The sequence below is a fragment of the Piliocolobus tephrosceles genome, chromosome 10 (assembly GCF_002776525.5).
Source record: "Piliocolobus tephrosceles isolate RC106 chromosome 10, ASM277652v3, whole genome shotgun sequence".
Taxonomy (NCBI): Eukaryota; Metazoa; Chordata; class Mammalia; order Primates; family Cercopithecidae; genus Piliocolobus; species Piliocolobus tephrosceles.
Genome location: NC_045443.1, coordinates 130,065,804 through 130,075,456, shown reverse-complemented (window position 1 = coordinate 130,075,456; position 9,653 = coordinate 130,065,804). Strand labels below are relative to the sequence as shown.

The following is a 9,653-nucleotide window of genomic DNA, read 5'->3' as shown; positions in this document are numbered from 1 at the left end:
CCCGCCACCACGTCGGGCTAATTTTTTGTATTTTTAGTAGAGACGGGTTTCACCATGTTGGCCAGGCTGGTCTTGAACTCCTGACCTCAAGTGATCCACCCTCCTTGGGGTCCCAAAGTGCTGGGATTACAGGCGTGAGCCACTGCACCCAGCCTGCCTCATTAATTTCTGCATTTCTGTTCTAGTCTATACTACAGCTTTCCTTTATAGGTTTACTTCCTTTTTTTTTTTTGGTTTTTGTTTTGTTTTTTAAGGCAAAACCTTAAGATTCTAGACTTTCTTTTCTTTTTTTTGTTTTTTTTGTTTTGAGACGGAGTCTCGCTCTGTCGCCCAGGCTAGAGTGCAGTGGCTGAATCTCAGCTCACTGCAGGCTCTGTCCCTCGGGTTTACGCCATTCTCCTGCCTCAGCCTCCCAAGTAGCTGAGACTACAGGCGCCTGCCACCTAGCCCGGCTAGTTTTTGTATTTTTTAGTAGAGATGGGGTTTCACCGTGTTAGCCAGGATGGTCTCGATTTCCTGAACTTGTGATCCATTTGTCTCGGCCTCCCAAAGTGCTGGGATTACAGGCTTGAGCTCTTCTTTTCTATTATAAGCACAAGCTAGTTTTCCTTTAAGCATTGCTTTAGCTGCATCCCATAAATTTGGACGTAGTATTCCTTATTTTCCAGTGAAATTCAGCTCAGAGGGAGACTCAGGAGGTGGAAGCTAAGAACCTGCCTGGCTGGGTGTGCTGGGTGGGAGGACAGGGGAGGGAGGACAGGAGAATGCCTGTCAACTTCTAGCCCAGTCATCTGAGTGGTTCCAGGTTCACCCACTGAAATGGGGAAAGACAGAAGCTGGTGCGTCTGGTTTGTCCATGCCAAGTGAGGGGAGCATCCTGGGTCCTGGCGGGACACTCTGGGCTGATGCATGAGGGTGCTCAAACCATACAGCCGATGAGGTAGAGGATGAGGAGACGACAGCAGGCGCCTGGGAACAGCACGGGCACGAGATAAGCACTCACACAGGGCACATCGTTCTGGGCGCCCCACACCTCCCTGCTGTCAGCCCTGTGGTCACTGCGCACAGAAGCCGCCAGTCTAAACTCAAAAGTGTTGCAAATGTAAGACACCTACTGGCTTTCCTAGACTCAGTACAATAAAAAAAAGAGTAAAAAAGATCTGATAATTTTTATATAGATCACGTTGTTGAAACACTACTTTTAAAGTACATGGAGTGAAACGCAGTATTTTATTAAAATGAATTTTACTTTATTTCTTAATTCTATACGTGGCTCACACAATACTCCTATTAAACAGTGCTGCCCTAGGAGAGTCCAGGGCCCTGCCCACCCCTGCTGGATGAGAAGCTGCACTCTGCCAGGTCCCAGGGTACCCCTAGGGAGCCCTCCAATGCGTGTACCAGCCCTAGGAGAGGCTGCTTGCCGAATCCCCGCACCGCGGCCGGGCCTACGGCTCAGCATGGAACCCTTCTCCCTCAGAGTCTTCCCACAGCTTTGTGAACTGCTAGGGATGTCCCCTATCACTGCAGCTTCTGGCTAGAGGAGGATGGCCGCTGGCTTCGGCCTGGTCAATGCCAGTCCAGCTCAGTCTGGTACGTGCCACCTGAGAGGACGCCAGGGCGGCCAGGGAGATCCCAGGTCAGGTCGCAGCCCTGTTCAGATCCCTCCGAGGCCCCAGAACTCCCCTGGACTTCTGGGAGGCCCCGGGTCTCCCTTGGGCACCTGTGGGTGGTCCTGCCTTCCAGCCTCTGCACATCTAGGTACCCCCCCACCCCACCATCCCCTCTGCGTCCCTGGCCTCACCACAGTCGCCCAGCACGCTATCCCAGCCTGTCTCCCCACACATGGAGGAGCCGAGCCCTGACGCTAGAAGAGGCGGAGCTCATCGTCCTCAGTGCCTAGACAAGGGTCCTGAATGAGCAAACGGGGAAGGCCCAGCAGGTGGCGTTTCCAACACGCAGGACAGGGCCTGGGGGTGGGACTGTGGCTATTCACCTGCAGTGAGGGGTTCAGTCAGAGAGACAGGGCCCTCAGAAGAGGGTTGGCAGGCAGAGGCCCACACACCAGGCGTGAACGCTGGGCCAGCTGCCGGGAGGTCGCCCACGCTCACACCCCTCCCTCCCTGGGGGCTGCTCAGCGATGGCTCATGGACTTGGCCTGACCTGAGGGCCTTAGAGCTCCAGGCCCCTCGTGGGGTTGGCCCCACTGCCACAGCCTCAGTGTCGCCCACCTTCCAGGAATCCACCCCGATCTCCCCTTCTCCGCCCCCAACAAAAGCACCACTGCCCTCATCTGCCATGGGCTCTGCAGGAACATGCCTCGGCCTCTCCCAGAAGGCTCATGCCCTCCCCACAACCCCTTCTGCAGATGGGAGGGGACCAGCCTGCCTGTGCCAACAACAGCAAGGTGGGCAGAGGCCCCCGCAGAGGCGACCGGAAGGCTGATGGTCACCAAAGCACTGCACCCAGGCCCCAGTCTCCGGAGGGGTTCCTGAGGCAGCAACAGGGTCTCTGTAGTCAGGCAGCGGACAGCCTCCCCCATATCCCCACTGTCACCCCCCGGAAGACACCTCCATCCTCAACCTTCAGGCTGCGCTGCCCCCACCCTCTCTACAGCAGCCAGGACCCAAGCCCACCTTCCCACTGAGTACCGACCCCTTCCAGAAACAAGGGAACAAGCCACGTCCCACCCAGGCCTCAGGCTCTGATCTGCTGCCTGTGATGGGAGCCGAATCCCACTTGCTGGAGGCCTGGCAGGCCCGCAGCTGTGTCTTCTGGTCAGCAAAATCAATCATAAAAATCAGAATTGACCACCAACATTTCAACATTGCCAAATCCAGAGAAACCTGGATTTCCAGCTCTTCAGAAACATCAAAGATCTGGCCACACAGAATCTGCATTTCCCAGGGCAACGCCTGGCAGCAGTGTCCCCACCAGGGTGCGGGCCTCAGGACACAACACAGATGTCCAGCCCCGTCGGGCTCTGGTGTCTCTGCCCTCCCCATGGTGGCACCCTGACCCCAGGCCAGTGCAGACAGTGGGTTCAAGCTGGAGGCTGCAGGGTCATGGCCAGGCCTTGTGAGCCCCTCTGGGTCCTGAATGTTTCCTCCACAGGTGTCCTCTGCACCCCCAGCTGCTGGTCACGGAGACCTAGACTGCAGTTTCCAGCCCTCCTCAGCCCTCCCTGGCAGCCTGGCCTTCCCCATTAAGGGGCAGCCAAGTGCCACTGCTCAGCTCCAGCATGAATGGCCCCTCCCCACTCCCTCAAGCCGTTGGGGCCTGCCCCAGACATGACTCTACTCACTTGGCCCCCTCTGTACTCACAGGAGCCTGGGGATGGGGCCAGGGGCCTGAGCGTGGAAGGAGGGCAGGAGGCTGTTTAAATCACCACTGTCCCCCATGCATAACAACAGAGACATCTGAAGGCAACTCCAGCCCCTCTGCGAGACAATGGCTTGTGTGGGTGACTGAGATGGCACCGCCCTCCAAGCCCGCACCCCAAGTGTGCCAGGTCTAGCCCGGAGCTCAGCCAGGGTGCCGCAGCCAGGACTCGGCCCCTCCATGCCCCAGCCTTCTGTGAGAACACAAGCATCTGACGGGCCGTGCAGAGGGCGCTGGGCTGAACCACGTGCCCTCACCAGTCCCCAGGGCACCCACCCCGGGAATGGGTGCCCCCCAGGCATGAGCCGAGAGGGGGATCTCGACCCCTGACACACCGGCCCACACAGTAGCCTTCCGGTGGGGGGATCGGGAGGCCAGCACCCTGCATGCCGAGCACAGTACAGATCCCCACTCCAGGCCTCAGATGGGTGGGCAGGAAGGCCAGAACAGATGCTCCTGGTCTCCCCTCTGTTTGGTCAGAGTGCAATGAACCCCGAGCCAAGCCCAGCACAAAAGCCGTTTGTGGGAATAAATCACGTAAGACACAAGCTCGTCTGTTTAAATTACAAACGCTGATGCTGTTATAAAAAATAGTGGCACGGCACTTTTTATTTTCTTTAATCAGAAAAATAAGCCCTGCGCTTCTGGGATGGAGGCCCCAGGTGAGCACCGGAGGAAGGGGCCTGCGTGGATGGGGAGCGAGGGGGCCCACAGGCCAAAGCAGATGCTGCACCAGAGGCTGGTCAGGACCCGGGAGGGCCTGCGGGGGTGGGGTCCTCATGAGCAGGTGCAGGGAACTGGGGGTCAGCAGCTGCCTGGCCTGGGAGCCAGGGACACCTTCCTGACACCCGAGGCCGCCCAGCTGGGCGAGACCAGGCCTGCGGGACCAGGGTCACTTGGCGCAGGGGTCCAGGTGGTCAACGCTGCTCTCTGGAGGGCCACTGGCTACGGCCTGCCCAGCTCCCCTGAGGTCTGGAGACAGTCAGAGCCCCCCCAAACACCCTCTCCCTTTTGGGGCAGTGGCGTGCCTCGGACTCCAGAAGACTCGAGTGGGGCTGCCTTGAGACCAAGTCCTGAGGGGGTGGCAACCCCTGACCACAGGTGGGGGCCGTGTAAGGGGCAGGGATGGGCCCAGGGGCAGCCTTGTAGTGTGAGGTGTGCCCGACTGCATGTAGGTCAACAGTCAGACGGGACACTGCGGGGGACTGTGGGGAAGCCGGGAGAAGGCGCTGCCCACCCTGTGGGCTCCCCCTCGCCTGGAGACCCTGCGGGCAACCCATCAGTGCATGCCCGCGGGGGTGGTAGAGGCAGAGTCCTGAGAGGTGGGGGTGGGAGCCTCCGGGTCCCCTGCAGCTCCTGACCCACCAGATAGACCCGTGTGCCCCCTGTAGCTTGGGGCCCTGGAGGTGGACACCAGCACCTCCTGACTACCAGGGGGAGGGCCTGAACTGAAACCCACACCTTCACCGCTCGCCACTGGGCCATTCTGTAGGAACTGCAGCACCCCACAGATCCTTCCTGCCCAGTACGCCACTCACACCCTCTCTCGCACGCACGCGCACACAGCACGCACACACCAGGCTCACGCGCTCTGCACAGGTGGCACGCCTGGGACAAGCGTGCATGCAGACTCAGAGATGCAAGGACAGTATTGTCAATTCAGAGGCACAGAAAGACGCTGAGGGGCCCCCAGCAAGCTCCCCGCCCTCGGGGGCTGTGTTCCCCTCCCAGGGCACGCACACCACAGGCAGCAACGCGGGTGGGGGCACTGTGACACCAGTGGGGGGAGAGGGAGCATGGCGGGGCAGCAGGCAGATGCCGGTTCATCTCTCCTCCTGGTGTGGTGGGCCTCAGCCTGATCACGGCCCTGCAGGGGCTCCCGCCTCCAGCCGAGCCTCAATTTCCAACGACAAACAGCCCAGCCCTGTCTAGAGAAGGCCTCAGGCTAGTCCAGCAAAGCATCTCCGGCCCGAAGGGCAAGGCAGCCTTGGCCCTCAGGGCCCTGCCAGGGTGCAGCTCACACTGGAGTGGGCTGGAAAACCCATATGGGGAGGTGCCTGCAGGCATCAGGCTCCAGGGCTCACAGATGGGGCCTGACGGGCCACCCCGGGGGCACAGGATCGGGCCCACCGTGACCTCAGGGGCCGGCAGGGATGGCCCAGGGCCAGAAGCGAGAGCCGCGGCTGACGGGCTGGCACTAGATCCAACAGGGACCGCCGCGGCTGGCAGAGAAGCCCCAGTAGAGGCCGGCAGGGTGGGCCTGGCTGCCCCAGGAGTGAGGGGCGATCGGGAATGGGGAGCAACGGCTGGGGTTTGCAGGGCTTGTTGGGGCCCATGAGCGGCCGCAGGGGCTGGCAGGGCTGCTCCGGGCCCATGAGCGGCCGCTTGGGTGGGCAGGGCTGCTCCGGGCCCATGAGCGGCTGCTTCTGCTGCCTTGGCCGTCCCGGGCCCAGGAGTGAAGGCGTGAGTGGGCCGGGCTGCTCTGGGGCTTCCACTAACCGCCGGGGCTGCCTGGGGCGCAGCAGTGACCGCCGGGGACGGCTGGGCTGGCCCAGCAGGGACCTTCGGGGCTGGCCATACTGACACGGGGCCAGGAAGGCCCGCCGGGGGCAGCAGCACTGTCCTGGGAGGAAGCTGGCGGGCCGTCGGCGTGGTCGGAGGGTGAGGAGTGGCCGCGGGGGCTGGTATCGCTGGCATTGGGCTAGCAGCGACCACAGGGGCCGACTGCGCTGTCCTGAGGATGCCCTCCCAGGCTGGCCACAGTGACATGGGTTGGCCCATGGCCGCAGGGGCCGGCAGCGGTGCCACAGGGTCAGCAGGGACCGCCGGCGGCTGCGGTCGCGCCGTGGGGCCAGGAGGGACCGCAGGCGCCGGCAGTGGTGACACGGGGTCAGCAGGGACCGCAGGCGCCGGCAGCACTGCCTGGGGCCTGAGAGTGCCCAATGCGGCCGGCAGGGCTGGGCCAGGCGAGACCGCTGGGGCTGGCAGAGCTGATCTGGGGCTGGAAGGAGCCGCTGGGGCCGGCAGGGCTGACCGGGGCCCAGAAGTGACCGCCGGGGCTGGCAGGGCTGTTTCAGGCCCAGAAGTGACCGCTGGGGCCAGCTGCGCTGACCCAGGAGTGGCCGCTGGGAGGGCTGGCAGGGCTGCCCGGGGTCCGGGAGTGCCGACGGGGCTGGGAGGGACCCCTGGGGCTGGCTGGGCTGGCTGGGCTGGAGCTGTTGCTGGCGCTGGGCCGGGCCGTTCTGGTCCCAGTGGTTGGCTGGGAGCGGCCCCCCTTCTGGGGAGCACACCTGCATGGAAGAAAGAGCACGTGTCCACCTGGGCAGGTGTCACCGCCCGCGGAACCCCCGTCCAGCCCGGGCCCAGGAGGCATGCTGTCCTTCTCCAGCAGCCCAATTCCCAAGGGAGCCGAGGGGAGCCGAGGACACCGCGCAGAGCCCCACCCTGGAAGGAAGGCGCACACCAGTGGACCCTCTGCAGAGGAAGCAGCTGCAGGCTGAGCCGCACCCAGGACAGAGCCCCACGCGCTAGGGAAGCCCCCACCTGCTCTGACAGCCCCTCCTGGGCAGGAGGCCCCTGGGCAGGGCAGGCAGAGCCCTGTTCCCAGCTGGGCCACGCACCTGACCACTGACCACAGTCACGTGCCCGCAGCCACTGCCGGGACCAAGCGTTCCCCTCCCCACGCCGCACACGTGAGCAGACGGTGCTGCGTGTGGACAGGACAGCCCTCGGCAATGAGCCCGGACCCCTCCTTGTAGACACGCTGGACGCCTGTAGTCGGCGGAGCCTGATGGACACGGCAGGGAAACGGGGCCGGCCTATCAGTTTGGCGCCCCAGCCCGGCACGCGCGCCTTGCTGCCCCAGATAGGCACCTCTCCTGCTGTGGCCCTAGGCACGTCACGGCCCCTCCGTGACCCAGCCGGCTCCTGCCTCTGCTCAGCCCAGCCCTGTCCACGTGTCCTGCACCCCAAGCCTGACAACGATGGACGCGCTGCCAGGCAGGCCCGGGGGCCACATGGGGTGGTGTCCAGGTGCTGGCGTGGCCCCGGGGCGGTGAGCACTGACCCGACGCAGAGCTCCCGGTCGGGGAGGGACCTGCTCACCTGCTTGGAGGGCTGCAGTGGGACCTTCCTCGCCCCATCGCAGGGGGACTCGAGCTCCTGCCCGGGGCTGCCTGCCTCCAGGGGCCGCCGGTTCTCACTCGGCTCCGCAGGGGGGCAGGTTTCCGACTCCCGGGGCTTCTTGATGAGGCGACGCTCCCACTTCTCCTTCCGCTCATGTGGCTTCAGGGCCATATCCTTCTGCAGGGAGACAGGGAAACGCCAGTTAATTGGCGGGACCCCAGGCCCTTGGGCCCAGGACAGCACCCACCTCAGCAGCTCTCAGGGGAAAGAGCCTCCAGACTTGGGAAGGGCATCTCTGAGGGGAAGGAAGACGGCAGGTGAGATGCCGAAGTGGGACGGGGGATGGGAGTTTCCCAGGGCTCAGCCAGCAAAGGGGCCAGATAAAAAAGCTTAGCCCAGCAGGGAATCTCCAGTAAGTTTCACAGGAGGCCAGCCCAGGGCTGCCCAGGACTGCCCTCTTATCCCTGCTGAGACCACGGCTGTCTTTCAACATTGAGCGAGTGCCCTGCAGTGGGGGCCAGGGACCACAGGAGCCTCTCCAGGGCACACCCAGGCCCCACAAGAAGTGCTCCCCCAGGCGACAGCCCACGGAAGTGCTTCCCCAGGTGACACCGTATTCCAGAGGGCTTGAGGGGGTCTGGCCAGTGCTCCCAGACGGGTCTGTGGATTTGGCACAGAGATGCTTCCCAGGGCTCACCATTGGGCTATCAGATCCTGGAGACACCCCCAGGTCCCCTGTAAACCTGCTGGCTTCCCCTGGTCCCTCTCGTCCCATCTCAACTCCTTCAGAGAACCAACTAGCCTGTGGACAGCCCCAAGACACTCCAGCTCCCGCCCTGCCGGTGGACATTGGGCAGCCCCAGGTTCTGGGGTCCCCACCTCCACACTCAGTAAACCACTAGTAAGCACCTTCTGTATGCTGGCTCGGCTCCTAGCACTAGGGCTGGCGTAGACACACACGGTGCATTAAGTCTAGGATCAGAGGAGCCAGCGGCCAGCGACAAGCATCCACGACAGGACAGAATCCTCTCAGGGAGAACACGGCTGTGAGAAAAACAGCAGCAGTGAAGCCCAGGACGGGACCCACCTCAGAGCTGCTGCCAGAGACCTGGGAAGTCACTGAGGAGGACCCGCCCCCAGGGAGGGCCACGGTGTCCCTGGGGAGGACCTGCCCCCACACAGAGCCATGGTGTCCCTGGGGAGAAGGACCTTGGCTGTCCCTCCAGTAAGGACAGACAACAGAGAGAGCGCCATGGTGTTGCTGGCCACGCCCTCCCCGGCTGGAAGCCCTCCCCATGACACAAGTGCCCCCCTCACCAGTCTGAGCTGGAGGCCCTGAGAGGCCCAGCAGCGTTTCCGGGCCCCCTGCCCATGAGGGCTGATCCTGTCACTCCAACTCTGCTGTTTCCGGCTCTAGGAAGCCACCTTGCCTCCCCAAGACCCAGCTCCTGTCATGTGCTCTCCGCAACGCCACCACTCAAGGCCCAGAGCCCTGCTGTGAGCCGCCTGTTCAAGCCCGAGAGCCCGTGGTCTCGAGAGTTCCTGCTCATCCACCCAGGATCTGTCAGGGCTGCCCGTCCCAGGCAGCTGTGGATCCAATCTGCTAACATTGCAGAAACGGTTCCCAGTCCCACTGAGCTCTGAAGGTCTAAACCTAGACAAATCAAAGGCTGCAGCCGAGAAAACGGCTGTTCACAGCGCTGATCAAACGTAGGAACAAATCAAGGTGCTACCTTTCACAGTAACTATGAACCCTGCAAGGGCAGCCTGCCATGCAGGCCCCGCTGAGCTGGGCTTTGTCTTTCTAATGGGCGAAGAGTCAGAGGAGACAGGCGAAGGGCAGATGCAAGGAGGCACAACCAAGTGGTGCCCTCAGGGCACAGATGCTCCCCCAGGCCCGCTCCACACCTCTCTCCATCGCCAGTGTTCACAGCTGGCCAGAAGGATGCATGTGTCAAGGGCAAATTGTTTACATTTACCACATTTTCTGTAAACCTGCTTTAGTGTTATTTTGCTTTCAGAAAAATATAAAGATTTCTGCCGGCCCCTCCTCCCATCCACAGACCCACCCTCCAGCTCCCCTCCTGCCCCGGCCCCAGTCCCCAGTCACACCAAGCACAAGGCAGGCCCCAGTCACACCAAGCACA

The 9,653-nt window shown here is 62.5% G+C and overlaps 1 protein-coding gene across 1 annotated transcript in view; it reads right to left on the bottom strand.

The window, feature by feature from the left end:
- Positions 1 to 9,653, bottom strand: part of FBRSL1 (fibrosin like 1) — a 107,175-nt gene that overhangs the window by 81,341 nt on the left and 16,181 nt on the right. The window contains exon 2 of the mRNA XM_026449525.1: positions 7,486 to 7,683. Coding sequence (XP_026305310.1) covers positions 7,486 to 7,677 — 192 coding nt within the window. The 5' untranslated portion in view covers positions 7,678 to 7,683. The remainder of the gene's footprint in view (positions 1 to 7,485; positions 7,684 to 9,653) is intronic.